At 58.0% G+C, this 16,418-nt stretch overlaps 1 protein-coding gene and 1 long non-coding RNA gene across 11 annotated transcripts in view; one reads left to right on the forward strand and one right to left on the reverse strand.

Annotated features, from left to right (window-relative positions):
• Nucleotides 1-3,365, reverse strand: part of C13H1orf94 (chromosome 13 C1orf94 homolog) — a 39,504-nt gene extending 36,139 nt beyond the window's left edge. For 6 of the 7 annotated variants that reach the window (XM_072772032.1, XM_072772031.1, XM_072772029.1 and 3 more), the window contains exons 1-2: nt 3,265-3,365; nt 1,774-2,750 (exon numbers count right to left, since the gene is read on the reverse strand). In XM_072772032.1, coding sequence (XP_072628133.1) covers nt 1,774-2,102 — 329 coding nt within the window. In that variant the 5' untranslated portion in view covers nt 2,103-2,750; nt 3,265-3,365. Of the gene's footprint in view, nt 1-1,773; nt 2,751-3,252 lie in introns of all 7 variants that reach the window. The other variant, XM_072772030.1, reaches the window with a different exon arrangement.
• On the forward strand, nt 2,371-13,684 carry LOC140602483 (uncharacterized). Of its 4 annotated transcripts, none has more exons than XR_012005425.1 (7): nt 2,371-2,657; nt 4,109-4,157; nt 6,001-6,565; nt 8,350-8,636; nt 9,816-10,047; nt 10,893-10,947; nt 12,879-13,684. It is a non-coding gene; the product is annotated as an uncharacterized lncRNA (long non-coding RNA). The 4 variants fall into 4 exon arrangements; XR_012005426.1 differs by lacking the exon at nt 2,371-2,657 and adding an exon at nt 3,411-3,613; XR_012005428.1 differs by lacking the exon at nt 6,001-6,565.
• The last annotated feature ends 2,734 nt before the right edge of the window (nt 13,685-16,418 follow it).

Raw genomic sequence — 16,418 nt, forward strand, 5'->3', positions numbered from 1 at the left:
AACAAAACCCCAAAAAGCCAAGCAAGCCCTCTGGCCAAAGTGGGTATGGTGCCCCAGCAACCTAGCCCCTTGATTCTAGGGTGGCCCCTGAAGCCCCTTAGGGTCCAAGAGCCGAGTGTGACAACCCCCGACTGAAGCCAGCAGCGACAACAACAACAAAAAAACCCTAAGCTCTGAGAATTCCGTGTGAGGACAGCCTCCTTTGCATAATGCAGCTTTGGAGGTGGGGGGGTGGGGGGGGCTCCTGTCTCCGAGGCCTGTGATCCTCATTATCAGCTCTGAGGTGGACCAGGCAGGGCAGATGACCCTCAATTTGCAGATGAAAAGACATCAAGGCCAGATGGAGTTGAGCCACTGGGCAAAGGTGCACCAGTTCACTTTGGGGCCAAGCGCAGACTGGAAGCAGACCTGTGTCCATTAGCTCAGTGTGACCTGGCAGAGAGGGTGCCATCTACTGGAAATTGCCACTGACCCTTGGTCCACAAAGTGAACGATCAGCGTCTTGGCCACCGAGTGCTGAGCACAGCCCCGAGGCCCCCTGCCAGGGCTCCATCCCGGAGCAGATGGCAATGGGCAGCAGAGGGGGGGCTCAGCGCCACTGGGGGGCTGGCGGCAGGATTCGGCCAGTAGACGGGCCATTCCCATTCCAGCCGCATGGTGCTGGGCACAGGGCAGGGTGAGCAGTGACAGCCGGGTGCCTTCCACCTTTGTCGGCAGCCCGAGAGGGGACAGCAGGGAGTGCACCTGGGGCACCTGCACACACTTCGCCTTTCTTCCCAGCTCTTTTCTAGAAATCCCCGAAACCAGACATCGTTGGTGATTGCCTGGATGCCCCCCCACCCCACATCCGGCATCTCCGACTTGAACTGGAGCATGTGTTGGAGCAGGCAACACTTAATTATCACTTAGTCTTCAATTAGCACTTAATTATTAACACTTAATCCATCTGTAAAATGGGGACACCAATACCTGCCTCCTAGGGACCCTGGGAGGATTAATTAACGTCTGCAGCCCACTCTGAGGATGCCAGACATGACTGGGGGCTCACAGTGGCACTGACGGCCGTGGCGCTTCGCTCGCTTTTCCTGACGCGCTCTCTCCTTCCTTTCCCTGCGAATTTCCAGCCCCAATCATATCTGCCCAACATTGAGCTCTGTGTTTCCCAGGCACAGGATTCCCCAACTAGGAAAAGGGCTATTTACAGCCATCCTCCCGCACTTTAATTTTCTATTGTGCCCTCTGAATATGTCAATGCCTTCCCAGTAAATATTTTGATGTGCGCTCTTGCAGCGGCTTCTGTGGAGGCTGAATGGGACAGCTGCTCCCTGTATTAGGGAATTCCAGATGTGGTTTAAAACCACCAGACTCATCTGTGACAGTGCCTAGCCTCTGGGAGCGGGAAAGGGAACGTATCGCAGAGCTGCCTGGAGGGAGAGCCACGGGCATCCGACCCTCAGCCTAGGCCGGTGAGGGTTTTCGAGGGCCTCGGATCTACACCTAGGTGGCCTGGGCAAAGGGAAAAACACCAGCCCTTTGTGGGCTGGTCAAGAGGCAGCAGAAATACAGCCCTGGTCTGGCTCTTCACCGGGGAAGCTCAGGATCCTGGTCACCCACCCTATAAAGATTGGACAAAGGACCCCAACAGGTGGAGAGAAGGCATATACAGCCTAAGGGTTTAACCAGACTCAACAACGGGCCAGAACATTCCCCCAGAAGGTCGGACCTCGGCTCCTCCCTCCTCCCTTGGTGCCAGCCACAGACGGGGACACTCACCCTTCTTGGAAGCTGAGCCCGTTGTCTCTCGGAGTCCCAGCCACCGGGGCAGAGAGCTGTTCCTTCACGGTCCTGGGCTGCAAGGCCTCGGGCAGGCCTTGAACTCTTTTCCAGATTTCGTGGCAAGTCTTGTCTAAGCTGTCTTGGGGTGTGTCCTGGTGGATCCAGATGTATCTGGGGAATGGGCCCAGGGCGGAGGGGCGCTTGGCCACCAGGGCTGAGGATGAAGGGAGCCCATTTCCACTGGCCATCCTCCTCCTGTCTTTCCGGAGGCCCCTTCGTCCGCCCAGGGCTTGAAGACAGGGGGACCATCCACCACCACCCCTCATTCACCGGAGAGGGAGATGAGGATGGGCAGACGCAGGTCAGTTCTGCGTGGCTGTTGCTTCAGCAAGGTGGCTGTGCTCAGAGGCCTTCGCGGTGGGTGTGAGGGGAGGATGGAGCACCGCTCTCTTTTGGGGAGGGGGAGCTTATTTTGATTTGCTTTTATTTGCTCTCTTCTGACTTTTGCCCCCCTCCCCCTCTCCCGTAGAAGAAAATATTTGAAAGTCAACAAAAACCAGTAGCTTAGTAACCGTGGAACCCCCCTGAGCTCAGGAACCGGGTGCCTGGGCGGGCAGAATGACATCTGGGAACAGCTGGAGGGGGAGGGCGGGCTCTCCCCGCAGCCCCCGCCGTCCCGTCGCCACGCCCCCGTGACACCTGCAGCCCTCAGCCCAGTCCAGGGCTGGTGGGCAGGTGCTAGGCCAGGGCCCGGCGCAGGTGCTAAGTCAGGGCCCGGTGGGCAGGTGCTGGGTCAGGGCCTGGCGCAGGTGCTAGGCCAGGGCCCGGCGGGCAGTTGCTGGGTCAAGGCCCGGTGCAGGTGCTAGGTCACGGCCTGGCAGGTAGGTGCTGAGTCAGGGCCTGGTGCAGGTGCTGGGTCAAGGCCTGGTGCAGGTGCTAGGTCAGGAACCGGCAGGCAGGTGCTAGGTCATGACCTGGCAGGCAAGTGCTAGGTCAGGGCCCAGGGCAGGTGCTAGGCCAAGGCCCAGGGCAGGTGCTGGGTCAGGGCCTGGGGCAGGTGCTGGGTCAGGGTGCAGGGCAGGTGCTGGGTCAGGGCCTAGGGCAGGTGCTAGGTCAGGGCCTAGGGTAGGTGCTAGGTCAGGGCCCAGGGCAGGTGCTGGGTCAGGGTGCAGGGCAGGTGCTGGGTCAGGGCCCGGGGCAGGTGCTGGGTCAGGGTGCAGGGCAGGTGCTGGGTCAGGGCCTGGGGCAGGTGCTGGGGCAGGGTGCAGGGCAGGTGCTAGGTCAGGGCCTAGGGTAGGTGCTACGTCAGGGCCTGGGGCAGGTGCTGGGTCAGGGCCGGGGGCAGGTGCTAGGCGCGGCAGGGGCGGGGTCAGCCCTCGGGGTCCCGCCCACCGTCCCGGGGCCTCCCAGGGACCCCGCCCCCACGCCCTGGGGCTCCGGACGGCAGACCCCGGGGTGCCCCCCCCCCCCCGTTACCCCAGCAGACACCTGCCCGCAGGCCCGCTGCCTGGGCCGACTTTGCCGGCGCCCACACCCTGGGCCCAGCGCCGGGTTCCTCTGCGGCCCAAGCGCAACGGCTCGGAGCGGAGCGCGGGCGCTGGGTTCGGGGTTCGGCGCCCAAGGCCCCCGGGCAGGTGGGGGCGGGGCCGGGACGACCCGGGGGCACCTGCACCTGCACCTGCCCCGTCGCGCCCGCCGCTCATGCACAAGCTCTGCACCTGCCGGGGGCCCTGCCCGGAACCGCCGATGTGGACCCAAACTGACATTTTTGGGGGGCGCTTACCGTGTGCCAAGCTCTGGGCTTCCCGTGTCCTAGCCAACCCACCAAGCTCGTGAAGTTAGTACCTTTGTTACCGGTGGGGCCTGGAGGAAACGCAGTCTGCGGGTCAGAGGGGGTCGGTCCAGAGCCCACCAGGAAGACAGGAGCTGGGATTCACACCCAGGCCCCCACCCTCCAGGCCCCACCCAACCGTCACGGCCTTAGGGATCCCTCCTGAGCTGGGTTCAGCAGGTCCCCAGGGTGGAGGGGGAGCGGGGGGCAGTGGGGTCAGGGGCTCCTGGCCAGAGAGAAGGGCTAGGTTAGCAGTTTGCGGCCCAGTGAGCTCACCTCTCTCCCTGGATGGGCTTCATTAAACTCAGAACTGATGCGGCACTTTGCCTGCCCAGGGCTCCACGGCCCCGGGGGTCAGGGGTCCACCCAGGAAAGGGAGAGCGAGCCAGATGACTGGGAGAAGAGTGGATGGGAAGAGACCAGCCACGGCCACCTCCTGGCTGGGGGGGCCCAACCCCTCTTTTAACCTCCCCTATGCGCCTTCCTTCCTTCATTCCCCAGGATTGGCTGAGCACCCCAGGTGAGATGCGGGCACCGAGGACGCATGCAGGTGAGCAAACTGGCACGGTCCCTGCTCTCCTGAGGCCTGTATTCTAGTGTAAGGAGAAAGATCGCACACTAGCGAAGTAAATAAGCACTAATTACAGACGAAACGAGGGCTCTGACGGAAACTAACCATCACCACGTGTGCCAGTGCCTCGAATTGGGCATAGAAAAGGGAAAGTATCACGGAGTGGCCTCCAGGGAAAGCCACGGGCATCCGACCCTCAGCCTAGGCCAGTGTGGGTTTTCAAGGGCCTTGGATTGACAACTGGGTGGTCCATGCAGAATGAAAAATGTCCCCTTCGTGGGCCAGTAAAGAGGCAGCAGAAATACAGCCCTGGTCTGGCTCTTCACCCGGGGAACCTTAGGACCCTGGTCACCTGTCCTATAAAGACTGGACAAAGGACCCCAACAGGTAGAGGGAAGGCATAGGGGAGGACAGGGGGAGGGGAAAGGTGGCAGCATCAGATGGATGGCCAGGTAGGCCTCCTTGAGGAGCTCAGGTGTAACATTGGAGATGAGACAGAAGGAGAATCCTTTTTTTTTTTTTTTATAAAATGGTGTTGAAAATTCTTATGAAAACCACATTTCTGGCACATAGTAGGCACTCAACAAATACATGTTGGATGAATTAATGCTATATCATTTGTAAAGTACCTGGCATACAGTCGGCGCCCAATACACAGCTTTGCTCTTTAAAGAAGGCCTGAGTTCCTGGGAATGTTGACTCTCAATTTTGAAATCCGAGCTTCATTCGCCTTTGATTTTCATTATAAAATTGAAGATGTGCTCCTTTGGGGAAAATTCTGAGGACCTAGACTGAATAAAATTATAGTTAAGAATGTAGAAAACCTTTTAAGATAGTGTATTTAAAGGAAAAGTGATCATTTCTGATGAAATATTAATAGTTCTGAAAATGTCACTCAGTGTTTGTGCTGCTTGGCATTTGGTTGGCTAACACCCATGCTTAGAGCAGAAGGCCAACAGCCCGGCCCTGCCCCGGCCACAGGATTCTGGAAAGTTAGCCAGCTCACTCGCTCCTGTTCCTTCTCCCCCCACAGCAGGAGGCTAGGCAACAGGGGCTAAATTGGAAGGGATTGAAAAAAAAATAAAATAAAATAAAATTCAGCAGGGATAGGGAATGTTTCTTGGAGCACACAGCTGAGGTTTCCAGAAGATTCTGCAGAAAACATAAGCGAAGTAATTCGAAATAGTATAAAACTATGTCTGATATGGTAGCTGCTAGCCACATATGGCTATTTTCATTTTAATCCTATTTTAATGTAAATTAAGTTAAAATCTGAGTTCCTTAGTTACATCGGCCACATTTCAAATGCCGCATGTGGCTCGCGGCTGCCATTTTGGACTGCGTGGGGGGCATCTGCGTGGTCATGAGACACATGGGCTCTAGAGCCAGACTACCCGGACTCGACTTCTGAGTTCATGGGTTCTGGCGACAGATTACCCTGTGCCTTGGCCTGTTGGTTCTCTAGGGATGCCGCAGGAAGGGAGGCTAAACCCGAGAAATGCATTTCTTCCCGGTTCCGGAAGCTTGGAATTCCAAGACCAGGGTGTCGGCAGGGCGTCTCGTGGGCTCCTGGCTGGCTGGCTTCTCCCTGTACCTTCATATGGTCTTCGCTCGGTGCACCTGTCCTCCTCTTATCAGGACCCCAGTCATCCCAGATTAGGAGCCAATCCAGAGTCTCATTTTACCTTAATCACTCTTTAAAGGTTCCATCTCCACCTAGAGCCATATTTTGAGTTTTTTTGGGGGGGTCGTTAGGGCTTCAACATATGAATTTGGAGGGACACTATTTAGCTCCTAACACTTGGTCGTATCTATAAAACAGGATGATAACAAAGAACACCTGCTTTGCAGAATCATGGTGGACGTGCTATTCCTGAGTCACGACTTAACACACGGGACGCGTGGCCCGTAAGAGACGCACAGCAGTGCCGTATATCCGTCCCTTTGTTGATTACGCTGAAATGTGTGCTACCGGGGTTTCTAAATAACAGCTTTTGTGCAACGCGTAGGGAGGGGAGGACTTGAGCTGCACTGGGGAAATTGCTCTGTGAGGAAGGGACAGACTCAAGTCATCAACTAAGCCCTTCCAGGCTTTGTTCATTTTTGAGCGCCTGCCACGGGCCAAGATTGTGCAAGACACAGGGTGAAGAGATGAATAAAACCTCTAACTTAGACGTCGTCATAGGCGCGCGAAGGGAGCGAAGCTTTCCAGAAGTCCCTGGCACACAGCAGATTTGGGGACATCAGAGCCTGTTGGGGTCCTGCTCAATGTATGTCGTGGTGCCCCTGCAGCACGCAGGCGTCTCGGTGCCCAGCACATGGAGTGGTGTCCGTGGAATGGGCGACCGTTGAATGCGGGGACCAGGCCGCCATTGGCACCTTGAACGGTGGGTTCGATTGGTTTGAACAAATTCTTAAACTGCCTGTTACTGCCCTCATGATGCTGGGCAGATTGCTTGCCCCCGGTATACCCCCATTTGCTCATCTGGTGAAACGGGGACAATAAAATGCTGACCTCGTGGAGCTGCTCTGTGACAGGTACAGAGCTCAGGACAGGGGCCAGTGAATGTTAGCTACCATTATCTAGGATTCCGAGAGCCTCGGTTTTCAGTCTGGAAGCAGGAAAACCTCAGGAAGAAGCAACTCTCCTTCCCTACTCCCCAGCCGAAGCCTCCACTCACTCACAGGGCCTTGGTCGCTGTCACCTGCCGGCCAGGGTGGGGAACACGTCCAGGTGGTGGGTGCAGCCTGTGCTCTGTTAAGACCTTCACGGGCCAAAACCAGCTTCCTCTTGGAGGGCCCTATCCCTCATCTAACATAGTTTAAACACACCCACCTCTCACCACAAATATAACTTTTTTGGCTGGAAAAGAAAATTGAAAGGATTTTTGCCATTTTGCTTTTGAAAATGTTTGGCCATGAGTGATTTATTTAATCTACGGTCGGCTCTCGTTTCTTACGGCTCTTGGTGCTTTACCTGGGAAATCTTGCACAGCGAGGAGACTCCAACCTACAAATTGTCATCAAACGTGATGAAATTTTCATGACTACTAAATCCAGCCGTTAATGAAGCTGACGTAACGTCACATTTTGCATTTAATTAAATATTTACTGATTTTATTTTATTTTATTTATTTATTTATTTTTGTATTTACTGATTTTAATGTTGCAGTTTTCTATATCTTGGTATTGTGGAGCTAATGAAAACACGTTTAGGTCTCAAACTTCCTTGCAGGCCCCCCCAAACCCCATAGAGGACCCCCCTTCATCCCCAGGCCAACGGTGCCCTAAGGGGTCCGGCTGCCCAGAGAGGGGGCCGGGGGTGGGGGCAGATGCCGAGGGGGATACCAGGTAAATTTCCCGAGGGACAAACCATCAGAGCTAGAGGTAGAGGAGGGTGCAGCCATGTGTCACAGGTGCAGGCCTTCCTGGATGTTGTCCCCGAAACCGAACCCAGCCACAGAGCGCCCGGCCACCTCCAGGACTTTGGAAAGGACACCAGAATGCTCTAGAAGCAGAGCTGACTCTGGCTTCTCCCTCCCGGCAGCAACATGAGCAATCCTCACCCTCACCCAGGGGATTTCTCCTCTTGTTCTCATCCCCACTCCTTGCCCGCATGTGAGGAGATCGTTAAGAGTTCAGGCTGTGGGGTGGACGTCCTTGAACTCCCGCTCTGCTGCGACTACGGGGCCTTCACACACGCTTAACTTCTCTGGCGTCTCGTCATCTGCAAAGCGATCGAAACAAGAGACCGGTGCCAGGTGCCGAGGGGGAAGAGCTTCGGATAGGAAAATGCCAGGTTCTCGGCACAGATGCCGACTATTGTTTATTACTAGTTATTAAAGTAAAAGCGGTAGCTTATGAGGGGTCCACTTGAAGTTAGGGAAAAGGCAGGCACCTGGGTCGGTGGAGCATCTGCCTTTGGCTCAGGTCATGATCTCAAGTTCCTGGAATCGAGTCTCAAGTTGGGCCCCCTGCTGCTCCCCCCACTTGTGCACATGCTGTCTCTCAAACAAATAAAATTTTTAAAAAAGATAAAGTTAGGGAAAAGGAGAGCCATAGTTGATGGAGGAAAAGAATCTGGCTGGCTTGGCAGTGGTGGCCCCAGGAAGGTAGCAAAAAAGTCAGCATGCATTTGGCCTTTCACCTCCTGCTCTGGCTTCCCCACCAGGCTCATCGTGACAGGTGCCCCAAGAATTTCTGGAGAGGCTGTCTCAACTAGAAGCCTGGTGCTCTGCCCCTCCTCCCATAATTTCCATGCCGGGACGTTGGTCCCCAATATGCATTCATTGAAGATTTATACAAGCGGACGGCTGAGATGATTTGAGGCAGCTTTCAGATTAAAAAAGTAAAAATCATGGCATTGAAGAGTAAAGCAAGAACTGACTTCATCTAAAGAAAACAAAGAGTTGCTACTTTCAGGCACCTGAGCTGGTCAGAACGCATGGAGGTAATAAGGTAATAAAACTGGGTATCCCTATTTGTCAGCTAACACAAAAATGGAAACACATCAAAGGCAGAGTTTTTATTTTCTGACAGCAAAAAAACACACATCTTCATCTGTGGAGACAGAATGTTTCCTGGAAATAACCCCAAGCATGAATTTATCATGAGTCCTTGTAGAAAGGACACTGAGTGACATAGTGGGCAATATATTCAATTCTGTTTCCATAAAGACAGAAATGCCATTAAGTTGGTCAGTTTCTCACATCAGGGTTCTCTGAAGACATAAAGCATAACATTAAATCATAACTCAGAGAAGGCATTTCTTTAAGGAACTCAGATAATGAAGTCTAGGGGAGACCCCTTTGGGACCATTCCACAAACATTAGCGAGCACCCAGTCAAGCATCTGTCTGTCCATCCACCCATCCATCCATCCATCCATCCATCCATGTATCCATCCGTCTATCCATCCATCCATCCATCCACCCATCCATCCATCTGTCCATCCATTCATCTATCCATCCATCATCCATCATCTATCCATCTGTCCATCCATCCATCATCCATCCATCCATTCATCCATCCATCCATCCATCCACCCATCCATTCATCCATCTGTCTATCCATCCATCACCCATCCATCTGTCCCTCCATCCATCCATCCGTCTGTCCATCCATCCATCTATCCATTCATCTGTCTATCCATCCATCACCCATCCATCTGTCCATCCATCCATCCACCCACCCATCCATTCATCTGTCTATCCATCCATCATCCATCCATCTATCCATCTGTCCATCCATCCATCCATCATCCATCCATTCATCCATCCATCCACCCATCCATTCATCCATCTGTGTATCCATCCATCCATCCATCCATCACCCATCCATCTGTCCATCCACCCATCATCCATCTGCCCATCCATTCATCCATCTGTCTATCCATCCATCTATCCATCTGTCCATCCATTCATCCATCCATCCGTCCATCCATCCATCCATTCATCTGTCTATCCATCCATCCATCCATCCATCCATCCATTCATCCATCCACCCATCCATCCACCCATCCATCCATCCATCCATCCATCCATCCATCCATCCATCCACCCATCCGTTCATCCGTCCATCCATCCATCTGTCCATCCGTCCATCCATCCGTCCATCCATCTGTCCATCTATCCTGCAGAGCTCCACTGAATGCCCACTATGTAGCAGACCCTGTAGGTGGCACTGGTGAAGATCGCCTGCAAGAGCTGACACCTGGACTGAGTTCTGAAGGACAAACAGGAGGATGCCAGACACAGCAGGAGGCGAGCACTCCAGGCCAGGGAGCCACAGCCACAAAGGCCCAAAGCACAGGAAAGAGAAAGCACGCCCTTCTCAAGAGCACAAGGGCATCTGAAAGGCTAGAGCATGAGGTGGGGGATGGGGTGGGGTGGGGGGGCTAGAGGGGCAGGTAGAGGCAGATAATGGAGGCCCTTTTAGGAAGACTTTAGCAGGGAGCTTGGGTTTCACTCAGTAGGTCCTGGGGAAATGTCAGGGGAAGGTGGGGAAGCTGTGAAATGAGGGCAGAGCAGGGCGGGGGCACCTGTGACGTGGCTGCAGTAAGAAACTGGAAAGAAAGACTGCAAGACCTGGGAGATATTAAAGAGGCAGGACTTAGAGGACTTGGGGGCTACCTGGGGGTGGGGGCCGAGCGAAGGTGTCCAGGGTGAGCTGCTCAGCTTTACGGCTCAGGAGCCCGCGGTGGTGCAGGCGGGAAGCAGAGGTGGGTGCGCTGACCGGGTAGAGGCAGAGGGGTCCCGGTGTGAGCAAACTGGGGCCTCGCACCCCTTGGGACATTCATGAGGACAGGATGCCACCCACCCCGCAGACACTAGGGGCTGAGACCTTTAGAAGGAGGTTCCCGCGGGAGCCAACTCCCAGTCCCGGAGGAGTAGGCTGGGGGGAGAAGTGGGCCCATTACAGAGCCTGAAGGGTGCAGAGGGAGGCCCCTTCCCCTCGGGCCCTGCTGCCAGCGTCCTGAGCGCACCAGCGCCGTCTCCCTCCCAGCGCGCATCCACACTGCTTGCTCCCCGGGCCTGTCACCCTCGGCTGAGCCCGGGGAGCCCTCCTCCCTGCCACCACATGCTGTTTAATGGCTGTGGATCCCCCTCCCCAGTAAACTACCAAGCCCCTCAAGCCCCCCCTCTACCCACCCCCAGGGCAGGACCTCCTGACAATGTCTCATTCTTCTTTGCTCCTTCTTTATTTGCTTCCTCAGCACCCAGGTGGAGCCTGGCGCGCAGAGAAGCACTGGAGATGGGGACAGTGAACCGGTGAGGAGTAAGGCCACGACCACTCCAGAAGGAAGCCCCACACGAGGCGGGGGGCTGTGGAAGGGCCCTGCCCGCCGCTGGGGCCTGCCCCCATCCTCCATGGGCTCAGGGCCGTTACCCAGCAGCTCCCACATCAGGGGCTGGCCCTGGTGTCTCTGATGGGTGGTGGTGTTCCTCCACACAGCCATTTGGGATCTGGGCTTCCTCCAGCCTGTGGCTGTGCCACCCCCGGGGGAACCAGGCGATGGGTACCAGCCGGCAGCCGGAGGGGGCAAGGATGGGAGGATCCTATGGGATCAGCCTTGGAGCAGCACACACCCCTTGTGCTCACACTCCTTTGGCTGGGGACACCGTCTCATGACTTCTTCACCCAATTACAAGGGGGCCTGGAAATTTGGCCCCTTCTCAGTGACACTTAGCATTATTGACATTTTTGGCCAAGTCGGTGCTGGAGGTAGGGGGCAATCTACCCCCCAGGGCATCATAGGATGTTCAGCAGCATCCCTGGCTCTGCCCCCCAGATGCCCACACACCCTCCAGGCCAGATACCCCAAAGATCTCGCAGACATGCTCAACTGCCCCCCGGGGGGCAATACCGCTCCTGGTTGAGAACAGTTGCTGCATCTGTGGACGGGGAAGCATGCACTTTTGAGACTTGGCTAGCAGGCGGGCGCTGCAGGGGACCCCCAGCAGGGGGAGGGGGGCTAGGAACGGCTCCCCAGGAGAGGTGACATGGGCTGAGGGGTGTCGGAGGAGACAGAGGGCCCCTGCATGTGCGGCCGCTGAGCACAGAGGAGAAATCCCACCTGTTCCGCCACGGACGCGAGCGCTGTCCCTTTCCTTGGGTCACCGACAGATTTTTTCCATAAGAAATGTCAGAACGTGGTGGCCCCAGCTCAGCCCCTGGCCCGCTCCCTTCTCCCTCCTGATCCCTGAGGCCACAGCTGCCCCCACCCTTCGTGCTGGGCTGTTGTCACCTTTCCGGGAGAAGTAGATGGTGTCCCCACAGTGACAGCCTTGCTCTTGGGACGCCCTAACTTCTGTAGGGTCCTGCTCGAGCTAAAATCCCCATCTCCCTGGGGGCCGGGCTGTGCCTCAGAGCTCTCCCAGCCCTCGCTCTGGGGCCCTTCCCGCGGACCCATCCACTCCTGCCCTCAGGGGCCCCTCCTGTCTGCCCCCTCGCCCCCACCCTTGGGCCTCAGAAAGCTCCTTCATTTTCTCCTTGGGTCAGAAGGAAATGTGCAGATGGCCAGGCCCACAGCCCCTACTGCGGTGGAATTCTCCAGAGCATCAGGTCTTGTTTTCTTTCCCAAAGGAGCTCTGATCTTATCTGGACATCAGGCTTATCTTGCGAGTCACTGTAGTGCACTGGGCTTTTTGTGCAACGTGATATTGTGGAGACGCCCTGCCCTGCCCCGACGGCTGCCTGCAGCTCTGGGGAGAGTGGAAGGGGCGAGTGGGGGGCCGGCCCTGGGGGCTGGGCTGAGAGCCACACTCTCCTAGGCTGGGGGTGGTGTAGCATCCCCGGGGCTCCCGCCCGGCCCTCACCCTGCGGGTGTCCCCGAGGCTCCAGCTGTCCCTGTGCCCACAGCACAGGACTGCTGGGGTCGCCTTCCAAGTGCGCTCCCTTTTCCCGCCATTCATTCCCACCCAGTCCCCGCAGGGACGTCCGTGCACACACGCGCCAGGCTGTGCCCCTTTGGCTTCCACCTCCTGGAGATAAAAATCCACGTCTCTGGTATTCAGAGCCAGCCACCCTCCCAGAGTAGCTCCCACTGACGCAGTCGTGCTGGGCTCGGCGCTACCACCCTGCTAAGTACATGTTCAGACCATCATGCCTGTGTTTTCTTTTCTTCTCTCCCACCTTCAAAAGTTCTGACTTCCTGTTGTGTGTTGACCTGTTTCTCTTTCCCCAAATGCATATGTGGAAGTCCTAACCCCCAGGACCTCAGAACGGGACCCTATTTGGGCACAGGGCTTTGAAGAGGCGATCAAGTCCAGATGAGATCAGGCCCTAATGCAATGACTGGCGTCCTTCTAAGAAGAGGCGATGTGGCCACAGACGTGCACGGAGGGCGATGTGAAGGGACACGGAGGAGGCCGTGGACCAGCCAAGGCGGGAGGCCTCAGAAGGAGCCACGTGTCCATCAAGGTGTGGACACCTCGGTCTCCGACGTCGGGCCTCCAGGACGAGGAGAAAATGAATTTCTGTTGTTTAAGCCGCACCGTGCAGTACTTCGTCACGGCAGCCCCGGCGAACCCACACACCTTGTGTTTCCCGCGGCCTAAGACTCAAAAGCAAACGCCTCACCACCCCCTGTGCCTCCTGGTGATCTGGTTCCTCTGCTCCCCTCTTCCCTCATCTCCTGGGTGCCCCCTCTTGATGCAGCCCCATACTCTGTCTCCTGTCCGTGTCCCTTTTCAGAGCCCTGCTCATGACCCCTGTACCGAAAACCCCTTTCCCACCTCTCTGCAGGGCTGTGTTGCTTCATCCAGATCCCCGCCCCAAGAGGCCTGCCCAGACCGCCTGTTTAGGTTACATTGCCCCCCTGCCCCCCCCCCCCGCCCCATATTCTTTCTCAGAGCACCGTGAACTTTTCCTTCAGTGCGTCCTTAGTTAGTAACGTTATATGCATTTATCTGTCACCTGCCTTCATCAGGCCGGGGACTGTTCATCTGGGTGTATGTTCCTTATCCAGCGCGGCGTCCAGTGTGTAATCATGCTTACTAAATATTTGTTGAGTAAATCTTCATCTTGCCAAAAATCTCTATCCGGGCCTCGGGGTCCAGCCAAAATCCTACTTTCTTCCTTAAGTGAGCCTTTCGATCCCCCAAGTCCAAACCAAGGTCTTGGTTTGTCTCTGTAGCGTGTCCCTTGTGTCACGGTGATCACCACTGCATGCGTGTGTGTGTGTGTGTGTGTGTGCGTGTGTGTCGCATGTGGGGCGCCCACCACTGCCCCACATCCTCCCACGCTGGCCTGCACGCTGTGGATCTCTACATCGCCCACGGCAGAGGCTGGCACACGGCCCAGAGCCCGGAGGCCTCAGTAGATGCGCGTGGACCCAAATAGATCACAGAGAGGCACCAACGGTGGAGGAGGAAGTAACCGGGCCGTTTTCAGGGATGAAAAGTGCGCCCCTGCCCTCCAAGCCCCCGAAGAGGATGACAAACATTGCTTTTGCCAGGGGAGGTGCGGGGGCAAAGCTCAGCTGTGGGTTGCAGCCACTGGCGAAGTTCTGGGGCGAGGAGGGGTGGGGGCAGTGCAGTGGTCTGGAGCCCCAAACCCTAGAGCAGCCCAGACTCTCTCCTGGCCAGCTGTGGGCTGCTGGGGCAGCCGGGCATCGGCCAGGCATCGCCAGCTCTTCTCTAGGGGGGGACCCAGCAGGCAGGGGAGGGGGGCCCAAGCTTAGGGGCCAGCTCACCGCAGGGCCAGTCCTCGTCCTCCCCGGGCTGCTGGGAAGGCCTGGCCAGCCTGGGCTGGCTGAGCTCTGTCTTTGGGGGGCCCGGACAATGGGGAGCGAGGAGGAGCCCCCTCCCCGCCGCCCTGGGGACATAAAGCAGGCCTTTCACTGGGTTGGTCTGGCTGCCTCGGGGCGTCTTGGCACCGGCAAGGGCGTCGGGAGGGGAGGGGCGGGCCGGGAGTGTGCAGGGGGTGGGGCAGGACTCGCAGGGAGCTGCCCCCGGGCCACCGGGCAGGCTCCCCAGCTGTGGGATGAGCTCATGCAGGGAAACCGGAACGAGTTGGGCTGGGGGATGGGCGGCAGGGGAGCGAGACCGCGGCTCCCGAGCAAGTTTTCGCGGGGAGCGAGGACGGGCATCGCCCCCACCCCGCCCCCACCCCCACCCCGCCCCGCGCCCCCTTGCAGGCCTGAAATCCTCAGGCCCCGCCCGAGCCCTCCAGACCCCCGGGCCCCCGACTCGCGGAGGTGCGCCCAGCTTAGCGCCCCGGGCAGAGCGGCCCCCGCCCCCCTTCCCTCCCCTCCCCTCCCCTCGCCCCCGGGGCTCGCCCCTCCCCCCGGAGTCGGGCAGGCGGTGTAGACCGCGGAGGAGCCCGCGTGCCGGCGGCGGCCCCGGGGACCCCAGCCCGAGGGGGGAGGCAGGGTGGGGGATGGGGTGGGGGATGGGGTGGGCCCGGGGGCAGGAGGCCTGGGAGCAGCTCCGGCGCTGCTGGGGCCGTCGTGGGGGAGGGGGGAGCGGCGGGGCCGCCCGGTGAATTTTGAGGATGGATCGTACAAGTAACTCTTGCATCGTCCTTCCGGCACCCTCCCCTGCCCCACGCACCCCTCCCTCCTGCAGCCCGACTGTGTCTTAGGGTAGGGGTGGGGCGTGCCGAGCCCAATCACCGCCCCCCCCCCCATTCTTCACCATGGGCGTGAGCGCACACACCCTTCTCCCGGGATGGGGATGGGGATGGGGGGGGAGATGGGGACGAGGATGGGGATGGGGTGGGGAAGGGGATGGGGTGGGGATGGGGTGGGGATACAAATGGGGATGGGTTGGAGATGGGGATGGGGTGGGGATGGGGTGGAGATGGGGATGGGGAAGGGAATGGGGAAGGGGTGGGGAAGGAGATGGGGTTGGGGTGGGAAAGGGGATGCAGATGGGGATGGGGTGGAAATGGGGATGGGGTGGGGTGGAGATGCGGATGGGGAAGGGGATGGGAATAGGGATAGGGTGGGGATGGGGTGGGGATGAGGATTGGGTGGGGATGGGGATAGGGATAGGGTGGGGATGGGGATAGGGATAGGGTGGGGATGGGGTGGGGATGAGGATTGGGTGGGGATGGGGATAGGGATAGGGTGGGGATGGGGATAGGGATAGGGTGGGGATGGAGATGGGGATGGGATAGGGATGAGATGGGGATGGAGATGGGGATGGGGTTGGGATGGGGATGGGGTGGGGATGGGGACGCGGGGGGCGGGGGAGGCTGCCGCGAAGGGCGCTCCTGCACCTCCGCCTCGACCCCAGGATTGCAAGTTCAAAGCCGCCACCACCCTGATGAGCTCCCGAGAGTGCCGTGACTCGGGGAGCCGCGTCCTTCCCCGGTTACCTTCTCCCAGACAGTATTGCAATTTGCAAACGTGGGAGAGGCGTGTGCGCGCGTGTGAGTGTGAGTGCGTGTGCGTCCGTGTCCCCGTGTGTCTGTGCGCGCCCGTGTGCACGGGGAGGGGGGGCGCGCGTATTAACGGGCGATCTTGGAAACGGAAGCGAGAGGACTGAACTTAAAAGAAACTGGTCCCTCGTAAAACCAACGGGGATAAACAACCGCTCCGCTGTGCTCTGCGGCTCGTCTGGGGGCGGAGGTGGCGCCGGAGAGGACCCCCCCCCCTCCCGGCAGCGCCTCCTCGGCTGCGCCTCCACCCCCGGCGTTTGGAGCGGCGGGGAAGCGGCTCCGGAGTGATTAATCCGGGGATAATTCACCCCCCCGCCCCCCGGCGCGAACCCCGCGAAGCGGGATTGGAGCGAGT

The sequence above is a fragment of the Canis lupus genome, chromosome 13, assembly GCF_048164855.1.
Source record: "Canis lupus baileyi chromosome 13, mCanLup2.hap1, whole genome shotgun sequence".
Classification (NCBI taxonomy): domain Eukaryota; kingdom Metazoa; phylum Chordata; class Mammalia; order Carnivora; family Canidae; genus Canis; species Canis lupus.